This window comes from Schistocerca serialis, chromosome 7 (assembly GCF_023864345.2).
Source record: "Schistocerca serialis cubense isolate TAMUIC-IGC-003099 chromosome 7, iqSchSeri2.2, whole genome shotgun sequence".
Classification (NCBI taxonomy): domain Eukaryota; kingdom Metazoa; phylum Arthropoda; class Insecta; order Orthoptera; family Acrididae; genus Schistocerca; species Schistocerca serialis.
The window spans coordinates 370,024,094-370,051,277 of NC_064644.1; the positions used below are offsets into that span (position 1 = coordinate 370,024,094).

Genomic DNA, 27,184 nt, shown 5'->3' on the forward strand with positions numbered 1-27,184 from the left:
ATGTCTGAAGCCAAAGTAAGATTGTTCGCACCTCACCAGTTTCAGTCACAAGCAATTGCATCAGTGCATAATTTGGCTTATCCCGGGTCCGAGGCATGATGAAATTAGTCAGAGTTTCATCTGGCCAGGAAGGCATTTCGACAGACATCTGTCAGACACTGCATAGTGGGTCAGAAAAATAAGATCACTTGACACATCAAGGCACCATTAGGCACATTTCTACCACCAAGCCAGTGCTTCGAGGGCATGCACACAAACATTTTGGGGCTTCTTCTGGAGTCAGAAGACTACAACTAAGAGACAGTAGCATAAACATTTTTCCACATATGAATTGCCTGGTTTGGCATACTAATACACAATATAACAAATCAAGGATGCCAATGTGAGGTGTACTCATTCAAAGTAGTGGCCGAATTGTTGGGCACTAAGCACATTCGCTCTACTGCTTATCACCCAGCAGCAATCAGAATTTTAGGACACCTGCATTACAAACTCAAAGCAGTTTTCGTGTCACGTTACACAAAATTGGATGGAGACATTACTCACCATGCTTCCTGGTCTCCGTACATCATTTAACAGCAACCTGAAGGCTACAGCAGCTGAACTAGTGTATGGACAAACACTGTGCCTGTGCCTACCAGAGCAGTTAATGCTTTATGTGATGGGTGATACAGTCGATACATCAGAGTCTGTCACCAAATTATTATCGCACATCTGACAATTCTGATCAATGACACAGAGAACAAATTTGACAGCATAGTTTCACATTCGGAGGCCTCTCTGGCTGCAATCATATATTCAAACAAAAAGACATAGTGCACAAGCCACTGTGAATTCTACATGAAGGGACTTATACAGCACTTATACACATCAGGCAAGTGCCTACCACAATATCCACTGACAGATGCAAACCTCCTTCCACGATACACAAGATGCGATGAAGACAGCCGGCCATTCTATCACTGAAGATAAAGATGCAGTACCTAATCATGTCCAACATGATGCCAACAAGATAAAACACTTGAGGGAAGGGTCATGGGTGATGTAAGGTATAACGACATGACAACAAGCACAGTGGAAGTGTATGCAAATATTCCACGACACTCATAATTCTGTGCGTCATTCTTCGACTCTTGATTTAGTTTTAGTTTTCTATGCTCCATGTTTTAGAGAACACAACATACTCATACGTGGGAGTATTAATGTAATATATGTGGAAATAAATGATTGTCAACAGATATCCACGTATTTTCATTTACTTAACACTGTTCTCAGCATTTTATACGTAACTATGCAGTGGCCTGTAAACAGAATAGGCCATGCCAGATCAGTTGTCTGGCCCCAGATACTTAATGCTACCTGTGTGAAGCTGGGCCAGGTTGCTACTCTTACCTAGGAAACTCAAACAACCAATCCAGCATGAAGTACAATCTTTAGAAATACATGAACATTTTCAAGCATGCCATTCATTAAAAGTGCTTGCTTTTTTAGACACTACAATACATCATCATTATAGATGCCTTTCTTCGTACCAAGCTGTTATAAGCTAAGAGAGCTCATTTCTTTTTACAGTGTGAATATAGTATGAGGGATGTTGCACGGACGAAGAAGTAGTGGAAACTACTTCAACCTATTAACTGTTCCATCATGGCAATGATCATGTCAGGTTGCATTATCATCCAACAAAAAATGTATCTGATACGAGGTGCATAATTAACACAGACAAGGAAGCATTAATTAGAAGAACATTCACCTACACTGCCTCAAACCCATGGTCCTTACAGAATGTGCCACAAACTTTGATATCTAACTGACCAATTCATCCATAGCTAGGTATGACATTTCTTGGCAAGATAAAGTCTTAAAGTGGTTAAAAAAAGCATTGAAATTAGTTATTAAAGACCATAAAAATGATACATAAAGACCTTACCAGGCTGATAGGCAATGCTTCGACATGTTTCTGCAGTAGCTGTGCTGCACGTTTTTACAAATCTGGTGTTACTCATACTTCTTACTTGGTACCATTACTTGTGTAGACCCGATTTCTTTTCATCTTTCTCCCTGACAAATGTGTGTTCTTTAGAGTTCGTTACTATTCAACCAACTGTTCCACTATTTTTCTTAATTGTTTTTAGTTTATGTAAAGTCAATACAGTTGCTATGAAAGCAATGGTCTCTACTAGTTTTCCATACGGCTGTGGGTAGTAACATTTTGAGTCCCACATCATATTTTACACACATACCCCACAACGCACCCTACACTGCGTACTGCTACCACTCATTTCCTTTCCTGTTTCACTAGCAAAGAGGGCGAGGGAAAAATGAGTGTGTTTGTCCCTCTGTATGAGCCGCAATTTCTCTTATCTTTATGGTCCTTATGCAAAATGAACATCGGCAGAAGTAAGTTCATTCTGCACTTCACTTCAAATGTTCAGGTGCCGGTTCTCCAAATTTTCTCAACAGTGTTTCACGAAAAGAAGGTCTTCCATCCAGAGATTCCCTTTTGCATTCTTTTATACACAGTCTCCTTTACAGACAAGTTACACTTTCCTATAATTCTCCCAATACACTGAAGTCTACGATTTGGCTTACCTACAACCGTCCTTATGTGCTCGTTCCATTTTGTATCACTTTGAAACATTATTCCTAGATACAGAATTGATGCAACTATGTCAAGCAGCACAATGCTAATGCTGCATCCTAACTTTATAGTATTGTTTTTCCTACTCACCTGTGTTAACTTAAATTATTCTACAATTATAGAAACCTGCCATTCTCACACCAAATAGAAATTCTGTCCAAATCATCATGTACCCTCCTACAGTTACTCAACGGCGACACTTTCCAATACGCTACAGCTTCATCAGCAAACAATCACAGATTGCCGCTCACCCTATCAGTCAGATTGTTTATGTATGTAGAGAACAAGTGTGGTGCCATCACACTTCCCTTGGGCACTCCCAACAGCACCCTTTTCTCTGATGAACATTCACTGTCAAGGACAACATACTGGGTTCGCTTACTTAGTAATCTTCTAGTCTCTCTGAGCTGGGACCTTATTCCATATGACAGTACCTTCATTAACTGTCTGCAGTCGACATCATTTTAAACACTTCTCATAAATTTGTATATTGAATTTGCCTGCTGCCCTTCATGAACAGTTCACAGGGTATTGTGTGAGAAAAGGGCAAGCTGAACTTCACAAGGGTGATATTTTCTGAATCCATGCTGATTTGTGGACAGAAGCTCTTCCCAATCACAAGGACACTTATTATATTTGAACTGAGAACATGTTCAAGAATTCTGCAGCAACCTGATGTTAAGGATATTGGTCTGTAATTTTGGAGGTGTGTTCTTTTACCTTTCTTTTATACAGGAGTCACCTGCACTTTTTTTTCCAGTCACTTGGGACTTTTGCACTGGATGAGAGATTCACAGTAAATGCAGCTTAAGTACAGGGCCAAATTCTGTGAAACTGAATTGGGATACCGTGCGGACCTGTAAGAATTTATCTGTTTCCAACTTTCAGTTGCTTCTCTACATTAGGCATGGTTATTGCTGTGGCCTCCATGCAGATTCTATGTAATGGTCAAATGATGCTATGTCCATTCCTCTTGCGTGAATGATTCCTTGAATGCAAACTTTAAAACTTCAGCTTTGCTTTTGCTAGCTTCTGGTGCCACACCAGACTGTGTCAACGAGCAACTGGATAGAAGCCTTTGACCTGCTTCACAATTTTACATAGGGGCAGAATTTTCTCAGGTTGACAGCAATATCTTCTGCTTAGGTTATGACAGAAGTAGTTGTATGCTTCGCACATTTATGTTTGTACAGACAAGTATTTCTATCAACTTTTGGCGATTGTCATTTGCATGTTCTCTTTCAGTTTGAGACTACAACAGTCTCTGCTTCAGTATTTTGCTAATTTTGTTACTGAGCTACAGAGGGTCTTTTCAGCCCTTAATCATTTACTCAGCACATTCTTCTCCAACACACAATATACAACCAATTTACAATTTGCCAAAAATTTCTTTGCATCCGTAATACTGTAACTAAATGATGTCCATTCATTGTCCAAGTGGTTTGCTGATAACTGCTTATCTGCACTATCTAGCAAAAAATCTCCTAGCCTTCTTGATGGACTTATTAACTATAGTAACCATTGTCACTATGATGACATTGTGATCATATCCCTGTCTCTAAAACAACACTGTTGATAAGATAAGGCCTGTCTGTAGCCAGAAGATCTACAATATTTCTATTGCAGGTGGGTGATCTAACTAGCTGCTCAGGACAGTTTTCAGAAAACACGGTTCAAAAACTACTTCATAACACTGCATGTCTGCAGCAATTGCACTGAATCCATAGATGTCCCAGTCTATGCTCTGAACATAAATCTCATCTCCAACCAATACTGTATAATCTGGTTATTTCCACGATACCAAGTGGTATTCTAAAATTGTCACTGCTTAATTATTGAATTCCCCTCCCCCCCCCCCCCCCCCCCCCCCAAGTCATCTGATTAAGTCTAGTTCACTTAGACCTGTTAAGGCCAATTCAAACTGAGTGTCATATCATGGTGTATTCACACTGTCTATCATGTCATGGCACACTAGTGAATTCAAGTAACATGATCTCAACTCGCATGGCTGTCTTCAACTTTTTTAAACGCAGGAACTGGGATCTTTGCAAAATGTTTTCAACTGATTTTGTGCAAATACACAATGTGGTAGCTTATACAGTATATGTGGATGCTGGAGTGCAGACTTGTATGGAAATGACATTTTTTTGGACTCAAATGTTTTGCAGCTTACGGGGTTATCTTGTATATTAGTGCACGAAGACTGAAGTGCAAAACGACATAAAAAAACAACTGAGTGTGGGTCCGAAAAATGTACAGAAGTAGCGTTACACATACATTGTACAAGGATCTTGAGGATAAGGAATCTGTATTTTATATTTTAAGAGGTGGAAGCATCAGTTTCTTTCATTTGTTATGTTAAATTGCACCCACAATTACTAAAAGGAACAGTGTTATAAGCTGCAATCATACTCCGTAAATAACTGATTTGAGGTTAAGTTCAGTTGCTAGTCCAGTGCAAGTTTTTGTGCAATGGTCACATCTCTCTCAATACCATTCCCCTTCAAGATTTATAGGTTTCCTTTATATCTTTTATTTGCCTTTCAATAGTCTGAATACCTTATTTGTATTGGGGTTAGCTAGTGAAACCACATAACTATTGATCACTGATGCTTACAAAGCTGTTTCAAACACAATCCAGATGGATACTTAACAATAAATAAGCCTGGCACAAATACACATTTAAGAGAAACAAATTGCTGTGTCTGAAGGTTTCAGTCCACTTCTTTATGGAGCACAATGTTAAAATAAATTCCAACTACTAATCAATCCGATTCTACCTACACTGCTTTTCTCACTTCGCAAGTTGCAGCCACATTGCAGTCCATTTCATTGTAAAATATGAAATAAGGAACCAGTATGTATAAAAGTCCACTTTCTACATGTAGTAGAGGGCAAGTAATTTAGTATGCTCATACCGTACAATTCAGACTGCTACACACTGCTTCGATTAATCTTTCAACATTAAATATAAATTTTAAGAAAATAATAATGAAATGAAACTATAACAAATAATGAGCAACAAACAACTGATATCAATCACGAAAAGCGTGATGAAACTATGGAGATCTGCATATGGCCATGTATCGGGAGGAAATGACCTTGGGGTTCACGTGATGAATGGGTGGATGACATCAACTGTCAAAACTTTCTTCCCAAGAAACCTTGATGGAGACCTGACAAGATGGCCAAAGTGGATGGCACCATTTGAAATGCATTGGAGAAAGTTTTGATGGGATGGGACGTGACGTTATGGACAGTGTTACCTGGCCTTCACAAGTGTCCAGATAAATTCCGTCACACTCAATTTCAGCCTCAATTTTTTGCACTGCAATGAACACTACCCTCCTGTGGTTTCCAATCTGTGTGTATTGATACACATTTCATGTCTCACTCGATATTTCAGAGCTTTCTACTTCTGGTTTCAGCCAGCACTGAGTTCCAAGAATAATCTCAGCATGATAACTTTCCCAGATGGCAGCAAATTCAGCGACTTTGTTACAAATACTTCGACAGTTTTTTTAAAAAAAAAAAAAAAAAAAAAAAAAAAAAAAAAAAAAAAAACCATGGGGACTCACAGGCACTCAGCCACCCAAGTCGGTGCTTCCTTGGCATAGTGCAACCCTGACCTATCAAGGTGAGTCTTACAATTTTGCAAGTCACAATGGAGAGGTCCAGAAATCTGCAGCCAAGACCATCACAGACTCAACAGACACCGAATGAGGCCCTCCACTCCAAATTGAAGGACCCCCAATCAATTCTGGCTATAACAGTGCAAACTGTGAGCTCCACTTGCACACTGGGTGCAAGACCAGTCAGGCACCTATACGAACTCAGGATGGCCTCAGAAACCAAGCCGCAGACATCATTTGGTGCCGACCTACGCCACAACTTGCAGAGGACTGCACCCTGTAACCTCAATCGCTGCTGTCGGGGCCCGTTCCACATCTCTGACGAGGCTGCCAGAAGGCATGCCGAGTGCACACTGGACTTCTTTCCAGTCCCGCACACTATTTCTCTAAGGGCCTCCAGCACACATTAAACCACTGGAGATCCTGATAACTAGCAGTCCCCTGTCCCTGTGTCCCTGGAGAACACAATGAACATTTGTGAGAGGTGAATTACAACTTTGATCGTAAACGTAAATGTAAATGTACCCGAACTGAGTATGTACATGCGATAATTCAATCGGACAGTTATTTTGGGTATAAAAACTTTATAGCACTATGCATATGCTGTAGACTCAGGTCTTGAGCAATGTAAACATACTACAACCAACCACTTACACTGCGGTCCCTCCCTGCTCTTGATCAAAAAGATATGACCAGTTCCAGCTCCCTTATAACATAACTGCTCTTCCACAGCCGCTGTGTAAATTAATTGAAGATGAGGGAGAAGTTAGTGTAATTTGTTTACTGAAACTGGTAAACATAGAACATGTTATTTTCATACATGCATTTTCTTGAGATGATTCTGAACTATTGATTCTGAATCCTTGGAAAACAGTATGGCCTGCCTTTTTGTTATTTCACTGCTGAAGTTTATGAAGTTGTCAACACCTTTAAATTCTTTGAAAGGTTAGCAAACATTTCTGGTTGTTTGGATATAGATGATAGTGGTGTATCTACATGTTTGTAGAATGTCAGTGATGCTGGTTACAACATCACGACTGATGTCTACTTTTGTACCACCACCTGCTGTACTACTAGGAATGACAATGACTGCACAGTGGACAACAAAAATGGTGTTTCGGGGAATGAAATTATGCGTCTTGCAGAGGCAATGGCACACATAGGAAAACTGATCTTTATTTAGAACATAAACTGCAAACAAGTCCAACCAGACTGATGTGGGTGAAACATCTATGCGACTTAGCCATCTTAAATGCCACATGAATTTGAATCAATATACACTTACACAATATTTCAGTAAATAAACTTGAATAGTCTGCAATACTGGAGTTTACGTGGGAAAAATAGTGTTTCTTGTGAGTGCCAAAATAAAATATTTGTATATTGTGGTAATAATTAACAATCTTTGCATTTTGTAGAGTACTTGCCTGTTATCCAGATTTTTGGTAGTTTGAATTATATCCAGTCCCACCCATTTATTGTGCAGTGTGTACAGATCATTGTGCTCAGACTGTGACATGTCATGTCATGTCATGTCTGAATATTTGCATTTGATTCTGGTTGGATGTGGTGTTTGGTTTGCACATGCTGTGGTGTGGGGACTGGGTGAGCACACATCAGATTGGGTGGGGGGCCTTTAGGCATTGACAGTCCCGCACTTGCTGTTTTTTTTTTTTTTTTTAAATCTGAATACCGTGAAATGGGGTATCAGTTCTGCCCGGTAGCGAACACAAAGAGTAGATTTATATTGTTCAAGTTTGTATGTATTCAGTGCAAACCATTATGTATCTACATACTCTTTAATGTGGTATGTCATGTTAAAGACGAAGCAAAGATGATTCTGTTGATATGCAGGTACACTCTGCGTACAATGTGTGCAGAAAGACAACTTCAAGCAGAGTTGTTCAATTAAGATCCAGTAAGTAATTAATAATAGTTTACAATTTTTATCACACAAAACCGTTGTACACATATACCTGTCAGGTGACAATTGTTGCAGGAGTACGAGCCACTTACCTATCAGCGTAGTGGGGATGGAAAAGAAGTGTAGCCCAGGACACATGAATTCCCATACTTTATTCATTCAATACATGAGAATGAGAGCACTATGATTTGCAACAAACTTCACATACAATTTCAATCCTTTACAAGATTCTCACTAGCGACCCCTACAAAATGATGAAAGGAAATACGCTGATCACTTACTACTTTTCTGATGTTCATGCAGTAAAAGTACAGCACGAGGCATGATGTTATAATTTATTACTTCTTTACAATTAACTGTGTTTGGGACACATTTTACAGATAGTATGCATATATAAGGTGAGTCACCAACTATTGTCACCTAGAATAGGTCCGAAAGTATGATAGGTGCTGGAAAGTTTGTGAGACAAATGTTGCATGGGACAACGGGGGCCATAATACAACATTGGCTTTTTGTTGCTCGGTGGGGTCGCGTCAGAGATATGAAGGTCAACTTTGTTTTCTTTTTTTTTAATGGGATGCTATAGTTTGGTACTTATTTTCTGATAGCAGCTACGTGAACAAATTCAATGATGTGTAACAGTAAGGTCTTTCTACAACTCCATCTCCATCTACGTGGATACTCTGCAAATCACATTTAAGTGCCTGGCAGAGGGTTCATCGAACCACCTTCACAATTCTCTATTATTTCAATCTCGTATAGTGCTCAGAAAGAATGAACACCTATATCTTTCCAAACAAGCTCTGATTTCCCTCATTTCATCTTGGTGATTGTTCCTCCATATGCAAGTTGGTGTCAACAAAATATTTTCGCATTCGGAGGAGAAAGTTGGTGATTGGAATTTTGTGAGAAGATTCCGTCGCAACAAAAAAACGTCTTTCTTTTAATGATGTCCATCCCAAATCCGGTATGATTTCCGTGACACTCTCCCATATTTTGCGATAATACAAAACGTGCTGCCTTTCTTTGAACGTTTTCGATGTACTCAGTCAGTCCTATCTGGTAAGGATCCCCACTGCGCAACAGTATTCTAAAAGTGGACGGACAAGTGTAGTGTAGGCAGTCTCCTTAGTAGAATGCAGTCTTTGGTTAGCCTTCCGCACAACATTTTCTGTGTGTTCCTTCCAATATAAATTGTAATACCTAGGTATATAGTTGAATTAACGGCTTTTAGATTAGACTGATTTATCATGTAACCGAAGTTTAATGCATTCCTTTTAGCACTCATGTGGATGACCTCACACTTTTCGTTATTTAAGGTCAACTGCCACTTTTTTTGCACCATTCCGATATTTCTTCTAAATCATTTTGCAGTTTGTTTTGATCTTCTGATGATTTTATTAGTTGATAAACGACAGCGTCATCTGCAAACAACTGAAGATGGCTGCTCAGATTGTCTCCCAAATTGTTTATATAGATAAGGAACATCAAAGGGCCTATAACACTACCTTGGGCAATGCCAGAAATCGCTTCTGTTTTACCCTACGACTTTCCGTCAATTACAACGAACTGTGACCTCTTTGACAGGAAATCACAGATCCAGTCACATAACTGAGACGATATTTCATAAGCATGCAATTTCACTACGAGCTGCTTGTGTGGTACAGTGTCAAAAGCCTTCTGGAAATCAAGAAATACGGAATCGATCTGAAATCCCTTGTCAATAGCAGTCAGCACTTCATGTGAATAAAGAGCTAGTCGTGTTTCACAGGAACGATGTTTTCTAAACCCATGTTGACTGTGTGTCAATAGACTGATTTCTTCGAGGTAATTCATAATGTTCGAACACAATATATGTTCCAAAATCCTGCTGCATATCGACATTAACAATATGGGCCTGTAATTTAGTGGATTACTCCTACTACCTTTCTTGAATCTTGGTGTCATCTGTGCAACTTTCCAGTCTTTGGGTACGGATCTTTCGTTGAGCGAATGGTTGTATATGATTGTTAAGTATGGAGCTAATGCATCAGCATACTCCGAAAGGAACCTAATTGGTATACAGTCTGGACCAGAAGACTTGCTGTTATGAAGTGATTTAAGTTGCTCCACTACTCCGAGGATATTTTCTTCTACGTTACTCATGATGGCAGCTGTTCTCGATTCGAATTCTGAAATATTTACTTCGTCTTCTTTTGTGAAGGCATTTTGGAAGGCTGTGTTTAGTGACTCTGCTTTAGCAGCACTGTCTTCGATGGTATCTCCATTGCTATCGTGCAGAGAAGGCATTGATTGTTTCTTGTCGCTAACATACTTCACATATGACCAGAATCTCTTTGGATTTTCTGCCAGGTTTCGAGACAAAGTTTCGTTGTGGAAACTGTTATAAGCATCTCATACTGAAGTCCGCGCTAAATTTTGAGCTTCTGTGAAAGAGTGCCAGTCTTGGGGATTTTGTGTCTGTTTAAATTTGGCACGTTTGTTTCGTTGTTTCTGCAACAGTGTTCTAACCTGTTTTGTATAATGAGGAGGATCAGCTCCGTTGTTTGTTAATTTATTTGGTATAAATCTCTCAACTGCTGCAGATACTATTTCTTTGAATTTAAGCCACATCTGGTCTACACTTATATTATTAATTTGGAATGAGTGGAGATTGTCTCTTAGGAAGGCGTCAAGTAAATTTTTATCTGGTTTTTTGAATAGGTATATTTTTCGCTTATTTTTCGACGATTTGGGGATTACAATATTCAATCTTGCTACGGCAGCCCTGTGTTCACTAATCCCTCAATCGGTTTTGATGCTCGTTATTAACTCAGGATTATTTGTTTTTGAAGGTCAACGAAGGTCAAAAAGGTGGTATGAATGTTCATTTACAGAAGGTGTTCAAAGTTATGACCACTGGGATCAGTGCAGAGCTGCAATCTTCTTATCATGGATTCAGTGGTATTCTTTATCATATCAGCACTTATCAAAGCACATGCTCTGGCAATTCTCTGTTGTATATTGTGCAAATAGTAAATATTCGCCAAATACAGCGTATCCATCTAACGTGCCATTGACATCTTAACACCATTCGAAAGTTTCGCAATATAACACTAATAGGAACGGTAAGACTAGTATCGTTGAATCAAGTGAATGTGAAAGAACAAATCGATATGCTTCTCGTTTGCCAACAAAATTCAGTGAGATACTTACAAGCTGAAAGATATCATCAACGTACTCACCTTACACATCATATATTTAAATATATGTAGGATAAATTGAGAACAACTGGATCTTAAACGCACCGTAAACATATCCAGCGAAGGAAAGTTACTAATGAGGGAATGGAAATTGGTAGTCTTGGCAATGTGATTCAAGATCCTTGTGTTAGTTTGCATCAAATCGCAAGGGAATCTGGCACAAGTCAGAGTAGTAGTGTTCAGTCTCCACCAAGAATTAACTGGTACAGATTATATGCGTCGCATAGAATTCTGCCGATGGGCTCTACTTCGGATTCAGAGGGATGACATTTGATTTTAGTTACTAAAGAGGCTACATTCACGAACCATGGAAATACTAATCTGCAGAACGTGCATTATTGGGCAACCAAAAATCTATGTTGGCTGCAGCAAATTGCACATCAAACACTGTGGTCAGTGAATGCATGATGTGGGATTCTGGAGGACAGAATTATAGGCCCCTATTTCATTTAAGGAAATTTTAATGGTACGAAATACACCACATTCCTGCAAGAAACATTAGGTCCGTTATTGGAAGAAATACCTTTAGGAACAAGGAACAGAATGTAGTGTCAACACAATGGGTGTCCGACAAGCTTTTGCTGATTGTCTCTGCAACTCATTTCTAGCAATTCCCAAATCGGATTGGATGCGAAGGGTATGTGTCGGGGCCAGCTCACTCGCTAGACTTGGTGCCTCTGGATTTTTTCTTGTGGGGATTCGTAGAAGACATTGTTTATAAAGAAGTTCTAACTACACCTGAAGGTATGCCAGAGAGAATTGTCAGAGCATGTGCTTCGATAAGTGCCAATGTGATAAGGAATACCACTCAATTCGTCATAAGAAGACTGCAAAACTGCCTTCATACCAGTGGTCATCGCATCGAACACTTTCTGTAAATGGACGTTCATGCCACCTTTGTGACTTTCGTTGACCTTTAAGACCTTACTGTTACACATAATTGGATTTGACTTGATAGCCGCTATTGGAAAATAAGTACCAAACTATAGTATCCCATTTAAAAAAACAAAGTTCACCTTCATATCTCTGATGCAACCACACCTAGCAACAAAACACCAAGTCACATTATAACCCCCGTTGTCCCATGCAACATTTGTCCCATAAACTTTTCAGCTTTCATCATAGTTTCATAGCTATTCGTGGAGGCAATAGTTAGTGACTCACCCTGTATACCACTGAATGCAAGTGCATAATTGTACCATTTTATGATGCTTATGAGATATGTCATAAACAGTGAGACATATGAAGACCTGCCACATCACGCACGACATTTAAATTCTTACTTTGTTGCTGCTAACTCCATCCGCAACATTCCGCAGACGGTATCCACATATGCAGATGATTATGATGATGCTGATGTCCCACACTCCAAGGAGCGTAGGGGACGATGCGGGCCCCGCTGCGTTTCTTAACTAGTTGTTTATAAATGTGCATACCGGTAGTTTTGCCAGCAATTAAAAACAGATTACAGCTACATTAATCATGATTGTGGCAGTGGAAAGAGCAGGTAATTTCCTGTACGACAGAAGCGTCATACGTTTCTACCCTAAGTAGTGAAGGCACAGACATTGTGAAACATTGTGGAGTACTGTTGCAAATTTTAGCAACTGTTTATAATAATTTATGGGTGAACTACTGCACACAGAATTAAGCACGACAAATCAATTCTGTTTAGATTTTTGGAGTGCATCTAGTAGCTCATTCAGATGAAAATCACTGACAACACCTTTAACAGAGACAGTGAACAACAGCTCAGGCAGCATCAAATTCAGCAACTGCAAATCTGAAGAAGGTGAATCCACCACAGAGTCAACATAGACCAATTATGCGAACAGCAGTTATGTCACAGCTGGCAGCCAGAGTATATAAGGATGTAACCATAACCCATTTCCAGTTATTCCATTTGACAGTAGCCAAGGACTGCTTGGTCAAAAGCTCTTTGCTTTTTAACCACTTGACGCAACCGGAAGCCTAAGCACATTTTATTCAATGTCACCACCACAACACTATTTTTGGAATATTTTATACTATTTATTTTTATGTGTGTCTGAAGATGTGGATTGTTGCTTCACAAGCCTGCAAAAAGCAAAATCCTGTAGATGCAATCACATCTGCTTCCTCAATAACATTTTATGCAACTGTAGGTTCTGTGTCCTGTGACCAAAATGAAGTGTCTCTTCGCTTTAAGGGAATGCTCTCTTCTACACTGTCAAAAAATATTTAGTGTAATTAACATCCTGTATCACTACTCCCCCCCCCCCCTCCCCCACAGGTTTCTAGTTATCTAAGTTCCTGTTTTACTTCCTCCCTGTATGCTATTCAATTCAACTAATCTTTTAAGCCATTTGACATCTAACAGAATCACAGCATCCTTCTTGGCTTTTTTTTTTACTGCTTGCTCAGTTTACAGATTGAATAAAACTGGGAACAGAATATCTCATCAAATGTATTTAGGCAACCCTATGAAATGTGGAAATTATCATCAAATGTCACAAGAAGTGGACCCCATCAGCGTAAAAGATAGCCGAGAGTAATGTGTTTTATGCAGAGAAGCTGTAACGGTAGAATGGATCAGTCAGGAGAGCTCAACGAGTTCAAACAAGGACTAACTGGACCTCACCTGAGTAACATATCTATTAGAATCAGTTCAACCTTCTAAAGCTGCCTAAGTAGACTGTTGGTAATGTGACTGAAGTGGAAACTAAAAAGGAATGAAAACAATTAATGAAAACATGACAGACCTCATGTACCGACAGACACAGACCAACAAGCATTGTGGAGGGTGGTTGTACAAAACTCACATGAAATATGCAAAAGGAATCATTTGTTACTTCCAAATTTCCACCATAAGTTCTGCTAACACAATGACTGTGCAGGGAGTTAAAATAAAAGGGTGCGGCCAATGGTTGAGCAGGTCCTTATGAATCACACTATTCCCTATGGCAATCCAATGGAAGTGTTTGGCTTTGGTGAATAGCTGGAGAAGGTTGCCTGTCATCAGTATGGGGGCATTTTTCATGGTTATGGTGTGGCCGCTTCTTATGCTCCAGGAAATGCTAAATGTGGAAGGATATTAACATATTTTACAGCACTGTGTACTGCTTACAGTAGATTAACAGTTTGAGGACAATGGTTGTGTGAGCATGACAATGAACTGTGTCATAATGCAACATCTGTGAGGCAATGATTTGTGGACAATAACAATCCTGAAATGGATTGTCCAGCCTCGAGTCCTGACCTGTAGCCAACGGAACACCATCAGCATAAGTTAGAACATCAGCTTCACTCGACATCCCAATATCAAACATCACTATCTTCCCTGATTTTGGCCCTGAGAAGAATGGGCTGCCATTTCTCAAGAGACATTCAGGCACTTGACTGAAAGTGACCCCGGCAGAGTTAAAGCTATCATAAATGTGAAGGGTGGACACACTCCATACTGATGCCAGTCATAGATGCACAGATACTTTCGACTGAATAGTGTAGGCTACAACTGTCTCATCTTCACAATTAGAGCCTCACTTTTATCACCTTCCACTCTTCTAACTTTTGTCTTGTCTTTGTACAAATTGCAGATAACCTTTTATCCCTGTGTTGTATCATGGCAATTTCTAGAGTCTGAAGAGTATATCCCAGTCAGAAATGTTGTTTTCTGTATCTAAAAATGCTGTTAAGATAAGTTCATCTTTTCTCAATATATTTCCTAAGGAAAACCATATGGGCAGTAATGCTTTGGCTTTTCCAACTTTTTTCCAAAAGCCAAATCAATCTTCTGCTAGGCCAGGTTCAACCAGTTTTTTCTCCCAATTCCTCTAAATATTTTGTCAGTATTTTGCAACAATGACTTATTAAACTGGTGTTTTAGTAGTATTCAAACTTGTCAGCACCTGACTTCTTTGAAAGTGGAATCATTTCATACTTCTTTACATCAAGGATCTTCATTTGTCTCATATCCCGTATACCTGATGGAACACTTGTTTTTGTTGGTTCTTGTTAGTATCTATCATTTTCTATTCTTCTTCCACAATATTGCCTCTAAACCTGCAACACATCATGGGAAACAACTTTTGTTAGAGACAAAATTATTGCCCGCACTTCCTTGCAATGCTAGGTGCCCTATTGTACTGGTTATGCCCCTAAGAGGCAGCAGGGTGTAGACACTCCACAGCACTTGTATGCCTTTTGTTTTGCCCATAATTTCAACATGAAAGGGGATAAACCCAGCCAACTGAAGTAACAGATTTACTTCTGAACCATCTTTATTCACTTAAACACATCACTTACCATTTCCTTATTGAAAATCACTATAAAGTTACTGGGGAAGGTAGTATGCAGCACACCTACTTAGCAGACTGTGGTAGTTCAGTGAAATCTCAACATCCCAGGACCAGCAAATACCAAAGGGTAACTAGCAGCATCACAGGGAAGCATATACAAAATAAAAAGGGGGGGGGGGGGCAGAGTGGGGAATCTCTGTTCATACAGCTGCTTTTTTTTCCCCTCCAAAAGCTTCCAAATGTCCTACATCTCCTATTCATAGTCAATCATGTTTGTACATATCCGCAGTTCTACCCCTGCCTGCCCTGTTTTGCAATTTTGTTCCTTCCACTTATTTGATTTGCTGAATGTACGTATTTCTCTTTTCATTAATTAAATTCATTATTTCAGCTGGGTTCTGTTCATTGTAGGGCACGAGTGACCCGATCTTCCTCTTCAGTCTTCATCAACCTTTGCCTCTCTCTGCCCCGACGAAGAAGCTGTGGGTTTCATAATTTAAGCTAGTATTACCACTTTCGTGTACGTCAGTAATACTAAATGTTTTGAATCTTTCAGATAAGTACTAGGCAGCTATTTTGTCTATTTATAAATTCAGTATCGAATGTGTTGTTATTCTTACCAGGACTTGTCATTTTGTCAAGTTTTTTCTCTGCTGCTTTCACTACATTGCTCAAAGCTCCCCACTTTACTGTATTTCTTTTGCTGACCACATTTACTAGATTATGAGAGAAGCTTTTTCCCCAAAGACATCACTCGGGGAATACTTTCAGGGTCCAGACTACAACGAATTTTGCATGACACTGTGAACCAGTGAATATTTCAATCTACTTTGCATTAAAATAGATGACTGTACAGTCTCTACACTAGACATTGAACATATTTACTTTGTAAAATATAACATTTAAGTTTGTGACTGAGTACAAACATACACAAAAAAGTTATTTTGCAAATTATTTTATTTGTGCATATTTATGAAACCAATTATTTGTTTAGTTCCCCCCCTCCCTCTAGGCATGGTGTGAATGGTTTGTTTAAATGTTTAATTGAATTCAATTCCAGAGTTACCATTCTTAAATTAAATGTGGTAAAAATTTCAAGTAATTGGCCGATAACATTAATAACTTAAACAGCCAGTTTGAACAACAGAATTATTAGCATATAGACGTAAAATACTGTACACTTAACACCTGAATTTTCAGCAGCCAGCAAATTACAAGTGATGGTTGAAAATGATAACCATGTAGTTCGCAAAATTAATATGGTCTCTGAGGCCTGGAAATGTGGATTATTTAAAGTTCTGTGGAACTACTTTATATATATATATATATATATATATATATATATATATATATATATATATATATATATATATGGAAGGAAACATTCCACGTGGGAAAAATTATATATAAAAACAAAGATGAGGTGACTTACCGAACAAAAGCGCTGGCAGGTCGATAGACACACAAACAAACACATTAAATATCTTTAAATATGTCTGCTTGTGTCTGTATGTGTGGATGGATATGTGCGTGTGTGCGAGTGTATACCTGTCCTTTTTTCCCCCCTAAGGTAAGTCTTTCCGCTCCCGGGATTGGAATGACTCCTTACCCTCTCCCTTAAAACCCACTTCCTTTCGTCTTCCCCTCTCCTTCCCTCTTTCCTGATGAGGCAACAGTTTGTTGCGAAAGCTTGAATTTTGTGTGTGTGTGTTTGTGTGTCTATCGACCTGCCAGCGCTTTTGTTCGGTAAGTCACCTCATCTTTGTTTTTTTTATATATATATATATATATATATATATATATATATATATATATATATATATATATAACAATGAAGAATTTAGAAGACAAATCTAAATATTCTAATAATAGCAACACACACACACACACACACACACACACACACACACACACACACAAAAAAAAAAAAAAAAAAAAAAAAAAAAAAAAAAAAAAAAAAAAAAAAAAAAAAAAAAAAAAAAGTCTTAATTGTTTCAAACATGTAGATCTGCAAGGATATTACGACATTATCATCATAATCCTCAACAGCACGAGCACGTTTGAATCACGTGTAGATTATTTCTCTCCTTTCTCATATTAATAATGCTATCACCCTAAATGCTCACACTCAGGATTTGAAGTCTGATTACTACATCTGAGGTCAAACAGTCAGTCTTTCACATTCTTATCTCTAGGTCATGCTATCATTATGCAACATTGCTTGCAAGGTCAAATAGCTTACCCGCCAGCCTTCTTTCCATATTCCACTGCCTTTTCTATTAGGTGCTTATACTGTGGCATGTTGGCCGCCGAAAGCATCAAAGAGGGATTTGTTGTAGCATCTGTTGGTTTATACTGCTTCATGGCTGTAAATGAGATTTACTGAATAATACCATCAATTAGCATTAAATTTACATCATAATAAGTGTTTGGAAAAACAACAAAATAGAAATAATAAACCAAAATACTTAAAACAAGGAATTTATGTGAGGAAGCAGAGAAAGGGACACTAAATAACACGAGTACCAGGAAAGGATCCAGGGGTTTGAAATCTGGACCACAAACACTAACACCAAAAGGAATTTCATTTTCTTAACTTATAGTAGCAAGAAAATGAACATCAATAACAAATAATAGCATGACAATAGTGGTTTCCACCATGTCGAGTAGACTTGCACCAATGCAAACAAAAAAGCTAAGTCATCCTTCTCTTGTCAACCTGAAAATATATACATGCACAATAACTATCTTAAATTTTATTGAAACCTGTGATAAATAAACCACAATCCTGTCAATTATAAAAGCACTGCAGCAGGTAACGGCAGAAAATATAGCCATTAAAGGAAAATTGTGATGAATACTTACTGAAGCTCCTTCCTGTGTAACTAGGACATATTGTTTTCTTTGTTAACTTATACTTATGTCCAAACAACAAACTGCCTGGTTATTGGTTTAATTGCAGATTATTTTTTCTTCATAAAATGCATATGCACCACAAGCATTATTAATGTTGCAAAACTTTTTTATCCGAGTGTCTCCAAGTGCAGTTACATTTTCACAAAATTGCACATCAGTGTTGTAAAAGACATCCAATGACTAATCTACCACATAATACATATACAAATGCAGAGACATCTAGAAATTACCATACAATACTTTCCACCTCCAGATGCGCCTGGCTGTTTAGCACGTTACTTTCCTGTAAAGGTCAAATTTGTAGCAAGGTCCACTCTGGTACTTTTCATCTAAATATTCTCACAAAATCAGAAGAAGAGGCTGGAAAGGAACAAAGAAAAACTGCTCATCTTACATTAAGCTTGGTCAGCAAAGCTTTTACATACTCTCTCTATAACTTCCGCAGCATAAGTAACTTAGTAATCCAATACTTGAAAATTCAGTCCCTCTTCCCCCCACCCCCCCCCCCCCTTCACAAATTCAACTAACTTCTGCACCTACATCAAACCTCTGAAGCACACAGAGGGCACTTACCATTACACATCAAATTACAGGTTCTATCCATTCCATTGCTGTATGGAGCATGGGAAGAACGAGTGCTAATACTTTGATTAAAATAGCTTAGTGACTGAAGTTTCACCAAGTGCAAGGGACCACCCATTTCTCTTTTGTAAGTACCACCTGCACACTATTGTCTATCTCAAAGCTACATGTAAATTTTTGTTGAGTGGGGCTGGTTGCATGTCAGCACCACTGCCCCCCTACCACTGCAATATGTCCATCACACAGTTATTTGATTCAGGTTGTATAAACATCTGTGCTTGCTGTAATTAGACCTAGACTAATCTTGCCCTTATTGGAATGGTAAATATGGGGATATACTATATTAGTTAATGCCTCACTCAGTTCTGGTTCCCTATATTTTGAAGTAGGTTGATAGTTTTTGCCCACCTGCCAGTTGATTCATTTTGGCATTTCCATGAAAGAAAGGTCAGAAACACTAAACGAAGCCTCTCTTTTCACCTGTTTGGATGTGCTATTCTTCAGTTAATATGTACACATAGACATACAACTTGCAGTAGAAAAGGAGCCAGGAATGTAGCTCTTCCTGAAAGAGTAACTCTCAACTTGTATGACAATGTTGGCAAATGGTATATTCCTGTAGCAACTGGAAGTGAAATCTCAATCTACAATGGAGTTTATCGTCCTGACAGAAAAAAAGTATCAACACTGAAGTACAATCACTTCAGATTTCGACACAGTGAAACTGTGCCCCTACACCAAAGATTCACAGAACATAGCCTACATACACCATTCATTCTTGTAATTATTTTTGATTAAAATTAATACTCATTTAAATACATGGCCTCAAGGCAAAATTCAACTGATCACTTAACTTTGTGGGGACATTACATTTTTTAAGTGTAAATTTAATTGATCCAACCCATTTGAAGTCAGACAATTTCGTCCAAGGGACACACACACACACACACACACACGTTGGTAATCCACCATGTGGATTCAATCCGGGGCCGGTGCGCCTACCCAAGTGGCTAACATAAATTGGATAAATAGTATATCTATAAAAATACATTTGTGTAACTGTATTTGCTAAATAGAAAGAATATTTGTGAAACATACAATGAATATTTGTGAAATAAATGTCATTTTTTATATATATATATATATATATATATATATATATATATATATATATATATATATATATATATATATATATATATATATATATATAAAACTTCTTCTAGCAAGAGACTAATATATTTATATATATTAGTCTCTTGCTAGAAGACGTTGCAACATAATGTTGCCTGCAAATAGGAAAAGGCAGTACAATATATATATATATATATATATATATATATATATATATATATATAAAAACTTCTTCTAGCAAGAGACTAATATATTTATATATATTAGTCTCTTGCTAGAAGAAGTTGCAACATAATGTTGCCTGCAAATAGGAAAAGGCAGTACAACAAACAGATAAACTTATGCAAAAGACAAAGGAATCATTTAAATGCAAATAAGATGAAAAGAAATGAAAACACAACAAAGAGTGACATTGCCTCAGTGATAATTGAGCGCTGGGTAACATAAGAGGTGTTAAGGTTCTAGGCTTCTTCACCACCAGTAAATTAACTTACGTAGGGCACGTTGTACACAGGTATATAGTACAGCACCTACTGAGGAGCCTAAAAAACCATTTGAACAGAGCAGTAGTTACTAACAATAATGTCGTATTTCATAGTTGCACGAGCTATGGAGCCATTCTGCAGGAAACAGTTGCATGCTGTCATTAAGGAAGAAAGTAGTGAGCATCATTACACCTACTTAAAAAAAGTCATTGTAAACCCATCTTAGTGCTAATTTCCTCCATTCAAAAGAAGCTGAGGGCATCAAATTCACCATCACAGCATTATGAATAAAGATAGTATAAACAGGTTAATATGTTTAATGATCAAAACAAGATAGGTTGCTGATGGTGGCCATGAAAACACTAAGCCTACAAACAGAATACTCTTTGTACATAACTGATTATTTTCTACCCCCACCCCTCCCCCTGCCTCAATTTACAGACGTAGAACAATGCCTGCACAACTTGCAAGTCAATGCCATTACAGCAGTAACAACACTGATACCTTACTTTCTTACTTTACATGTTGTTATTATGTCTATTTTATTGCTGTATTATTATTGTAGTTTAATGTAATCCTGACAGTGCATCCAGAAGTGTCACATTAAATATGTAGCAATGGTAACAAATTGTGAGAATCCACTGCAGTATCTCTTCCGCACTAAATATCAGCCAGGAGTGCCTCACAAACAGGGCACTAAGCAAGTGAGGCACTATCAAGTGAGGCATAGCAAACAACATCTTTAAGGTGGCAGGGTACCAACTGCAAGGAGGGTGAAGAGGAGATTAGTATTGACAGCGAGGTCACTAGAGACCAAGCACAACCTCAAATTTTGGAGGGATGGAGAGCGAAAGAAGCCTTTCCCTTTTGAAGAAACAATCCCGGCATTTGCCTGAAGCGACTTAGGGGAAGTCATGGAAAACCTGTATCAGGATGGCTGGCCATGGGTACAGACTGCAAGGAGCAAGTACCTTGCTTAGTACCCCAGTCTTGCTTATGATTCTGATCTGTCAGAAGGTGCAGGTTCAGGAAGTAAAGACCAGACGTTCACTCTTAGATTAATAGTGGAAAAGTGTTATAAGTACAGTATGATGGTGCATCAGCTGTGTGTGGATTTTAAAGCATCTTACGACAGTGTCAACAGGAAGAGTTTTTTTTTTTTTTTTTTTTTTTTTTTTTTTTTTTTTTTTTTTTTTTTTTTTAAGGCATTACAGGAGCTAGGGATACCAGTAAAGCTAATGAGATTCATGAATATGACCCTAAGCAACATCAACTGCAAAACAGAAGCTAATGGCAACATTTTTCTGATATTTCAAGGACTTAAGCAAGGAGATTCTGTATTACCAGCTTTATTTAACTTGGCTCTGGGAGCTGTCATACAAAAATTACCAAGCAAAACAGGTAGTACTATTTACAACAGGAAAACTCTGAACATGGCATTTTCTGATGACAGCCATGCTTAGGAGAAACAGCAGAGAATATCAGCTGGAAAATCATATAGTTTTGGAATGCAAAGTGGCTGTCCTTGGCCTGGTCATAAGAAAGGAAAAAACAAAACATGATCAGAACATAAGTCGCTGAAGGAATCTCATTAAATAACACTAAAGAAAGAGAAAAATCATAGTTTTTTATAGTGTTATTAGTTACATAAGGGAGGGGGAGGGGGATATAATGCATAAGGTAAAAAGGCTCAATTTATTCCGTTAGAAATATTGTTTGGTGTGTTTGTATGTAGGCCTATATATTTTTCATAGCAAATACATGTCAATATTGTTAAATTTTATTTCATTTCACACACACACACACACACACACACACACACACACACACACACACACACAAAACTGATCAAGAAAGTATGTTATGAAGTTTGCTTTGACAATTAATAAACTTTATCACTGTTAGTTCCTCAATTTTTGTATCGCAGATAGTAATTCAAGGCACTTGAATGATTAAACCAGTTTAAGTGTGTTGGAGCAATGGGTAAAGATAAAAGCAAGAACAGCTGCAGGTAACAGGTACTATTACAGCTCCCTTAACAAGTAGCTATCTTCCAGCATTTCAAGACAGCTGAAGATGACAGTTTATGAAGATTATAAAACCAACTATTAAGTATGGGTCCAAAATGTGGACAGTAACAACAGGTCAGAAATGCCTTGGAAACATGGTAACAGAAAGTACTGTGCAAGACATATGGGTAGTATACGAAAATGGTACTTGGAGAATTAGGACCCATGCAGAACTATACGAACTCTACACAAATCCATCAACCACCACAGATGTAATGGCACAAAGGCAGCAATGGTTTGGACTTGTGCAGAGAATGGAGTGCTGAAGAAGGTGCTAACTGTAACACCAGAGGGTAACCACTCAATGGAGAGACCAAAACTGTGCTGGCTGGATGATGTAGAAACAGAACTGAGACAGTTAGAAGAAAGGAGAAGGGTGACTGAGTCGAGAGAGTACTGGAGGAGACAGAAGGTTGACGAGGCCAGTGCCCATCTTGGGCTGTAGCATCAGAAAAGAAGGATGGCTGACTCACTCACTCACTCAAATGTACGAGTGTGTCAAATTATGAATGTTTACGATATAGTAGGAATATGTTAGAACTTCTTGAGTAATTTCAATAACTGATTTCTCGAATTTCTTCCGAAAAATTTAGAATGAGGATTGTTTGCAACATTGATTGGCGACTAGAGCCGAACAGAAGTAATTCATTGAACATCGGAAAGTATCCCTCAAAATATCCGAGGTGTGGCGTTCGATCGAATTCCCGTATCGCGCAATATATCACTTCACGCAACCTAGTTATAAAATGTACTTTCACTGGCGCGCCCAGGTATTTCGAAAGACAGCATGACCGCAGGAACCTGCTGGCGCCCTCAGGGCATTAGGTACTTTTCCTTCTGCTACAAACGAACAAAAAATGTTGTAAATTTCTTCATAGTCTAAAATGTAGAAAAGTTTTCAGTATCACATAAGTGTTCGCTCAACGCAAAAGAACAGTCATTCAAAGTGCATTTGAATAACATGACATGCAGTATTGCAACTGAATTACCTTCAAAATCACCAGTGTCAGCAACCACAGTTGTATATTTCTTCAGCTGTGCCAGTGAACTTGCCATCTTCGCTTTCTTTGCTTGCGGTTCTGACATTTTCCCCAAATACCGGCACTTAAATATTACGAACTTCTCACCAACGCCACCTCGGTGGATAGCAACAAGTAGGGGAACGGCAAGGTAGAGGGGGTATCATAAATTATGACAGCGATAACGCCCCTGCGAGCTATCGATATTCCAAACAATATAAGACGTTTGGTATCCAGTAAATACAAAGACTTGTTAATTATTACTAACTCTTTTCACGCTTCTATGATGTATCGTACAAAAGATCCATCCAACAGAGTGTATTGCTCCCAGATTCTATTTGCACAGTTTCTCCAGACACTGTTAATTATCTAGCTCGATTTGAAGATCGATTCACACTTGAGAGAATACAGTGGAAACTTAAAATATTTCACAATGCATTTCAGACGGCGGTATTACAGGCCGTCAACGATGTAGGACGTCAACGTCAAAATTTCTCACAGTAATCTTTAGGGAGTGTCTCCCGACAGTATGCACTTGGCTGTTTTGACCAACGAGTTAAAATTTCATAGAGTGGCTGAGATACTAGTTACAGCGCTCCTAGCGGCAACCAACGCTAACTCGGCCGCCATGTTCTCCTTAGTCAAAACATTAGGAAAGCGTTACTGTTGTTTGTGTTGGAAGTGTGTCAGCTGTTGTGATATTACTGCAATATTTAGCTTTTCTAGTTGACTTTTTTGTTACAAAATATAAAGTCAACATGCCTGCAGTGTGTTCAGCGTTCAACTGCACAAATCGCAGCGATAAAACAACAAATATTTCATATTATAAGTAAGTATATTAGTACCGAAATACGACACACGTTTTTTAATGTTTATTAAAGAGTCATTTGCATTGGAACTGTAATTATGCTTAAGACAAATGCAGGAAAGTAATTTATTTATCGTTGATTACAGATTTCCTTTAAAAGATATGAAAATTACAAAAAGATGGGTTATAAATATGAAGCGAGAAAACTGGGGTCTAGTGTAGCAGGGGATACAACCCGTCGGCTTTGGACAATGACGTCACAAGTCGCCAGAGAGCAGTTTACCATTTTCGCTTTTGCTGTTATGTTTCAGTTTCGTTTTTTTTACTGATTGCTTAATAAAGTGGATCTGTTTATTCTATCTCGTGAGATTTTTTTTTAAAAGCCAAAAAACACTTATCAGCTACTGAAGGGAGCTACAACACTAAGAAAAATCGCTTCTCGTTTGGCGACTTGTGACGTCATTGTCCAAAGCCGACGGGTTGTATCCCCTGCTACACTAGTCCCCGAAAACTGGTTTCCTACTACAGCCAGTTACCTCTGTTCAGCTCATTTTGAAGAGAAATATATGTACCACACAAATGTCCAGAGGCGCCTTTTGTCAAAAGCAGTACCTACTATCTTTAACTTTCCACCACATTTACAAAAGCAAGATAAAATATTACGACCACAACCCAGAAAGCGATCTTTCGACAATTTGCAAGATAGTGCTGTTACAGTGACATCATTAGCACAAAGTAAGTCAATAATTTAATTTTACTCGTTGTTCTTATTACTTTGAATTACATACTTTCTATTATAATCTTATGGTGTAACTCTGTTATAAACTTAGGATGTAACTGCATTCTTTCAGTGCCTGTCGGACCCACATCTGTTCCTGCTGACCACAATTACTGTCTACCAAGCCCTAAGAAGTTGAAAACACAACATAACAGAGTACGAGCAGAGAATGTGCGACTAAAGAAGCGGATAAAGCAAATGAAGCAACTTAGTGTACAACACAAAAGAAGAATAGTGCAATTGCAGACTTTAGTTGCTGGTTTGAGAAGAAGGCTATGTAGTTCAGTTTCTGATATGTTAAACAGTGAACATGTAATTGGTTTGTTGAAGGAGCTATTGGAACTTAAGTGCAGTGCTAAAGTATGCCATTATTCTCAGCAAATAAGGAAATTTGCCCTGATCCTACACTTTTATTCTGCCAAGGCATACAGCTACTTACGAAAATTTGTAAAATTACCCCACCCAAGAACGCTTCGCCGTTGGGCAATGTCAGTGGGTGGCCATCCAGGTTTTACTGAGGAGGGTTTCACTAAAATTGCCTCTGAAGTTAAGAATAGCACAACCCAAATGTTTGCAACATTGATGTTTGATGAGATGGCTATTAAGAAGGACCTTGTTTGGGATAGGGAAAATATAAGAGGCTATGTTGATTTTGGGGAGGGTGGCATAGAGAGTGATGATAGTGAGGCAGCAAAAGAGGCTCTTGTGCTCATGGTCACAGCGCTAAACAGAAATTGGAAAATTCCTGTGGGTTATTGTTTAGTTCACTCCCTATATACTACTGTAAAGCTAAATTTGGTACAACAGTATCTCCGAAAACTTGAAGATACTGGTGTTACTATAGTAGCTGTGGTTTGCGATGGTACTGCCACAAATAGATCTTTAATGGCAAATTTAGGGATCAGATGCGATGAACAGGGAGCACAGTGTTGGTTTCCCCACCCTTCAAATAATGATATGAGGGTGTTTTGCATGTTTGACATAGCTCACATGCTAAAGCTGGCACGTAATTTACTTGCAGAAAAGAATTTTTTGTTGGATGGTACCATTTCAGGCAGTGATAACATAATTAAATGGGAATATTTTAAAAAGTTTGTGGACTTGCATGAAAGGGAAGGTTTGCATGCTGCAAACAAACTTAGGAGGCAGCACATTCTGTACCATACTCAAAAAATGAAAGTGGCTTTGGCAGCACAAACCCTTAGCAATTCTGTTGCAAATGCCATGTTGTTCTGCAAAGATTTAGGCATTAAAGAATTTTATGGGTGTGAGGCAACAGTTAAATATATCAAAATGTTAGACAGTGCCTTTGATTTATTAAATTCTTGTCACACAATGGGCAAGGGCACTAAGGCACCAATTTTCAGAGGGAACAGAGACACAGTCTGTAAAAGGATCAATGAATACAGTAAGTGTTTCAAGTCTTTAAATCTTTCTGATGGAAGTCCTGTTATTCTGTCTAACAGAAAAATGCCGTTGTATGGACTTATGCTGAATTTAATGAGCATAAGGCAAATTGCAGAGTTGTATGTTTGGAAAGAAAATGCAGAGCTCAATTATATTTTGACCCGTAGAACAAGTCAAGATTACTTGGAATTATTTTTCTCCAGTATTTGTAGTAGAGGAGGAAACAAAAATAACCCAAATGCTGTGCAGTTTAGATCAGATTACAGGAAA

At 38.4% G+C, this 27,184-nt stretch overlaps 1 protein-coding gene across 1 annotated transcript in view; it reads right to left on the reverse strand.

The window, feature by feature from the left end:
- The window catches only part of LOC126412278 (transaldolase), a 38,971-nt gene extending 14,897 nt beyond the window's left edge, over positions 1-24,074 (reverse strand). Inside the window, exons 1-2 of the mRNA XM_050081788.1 lie at positions 23,892-24,074; positions 17,959-18,082 (exon numbers count right to left, since the gene is read on the reverse strand). Coding sequence (XP_049937745.1) covers positions 17,959-18,082; positions 23,892-23,988 — 221 coding nt within the window. The 5' untranslated portion in view covers positions 23,989-24,074. The remainder of the gene's footprint in view (positions 1-17,958; positions 18,083-23,891) is intronic.
- Positions 24,075-27,184: the final 3,110 nt, after the last annotated feature.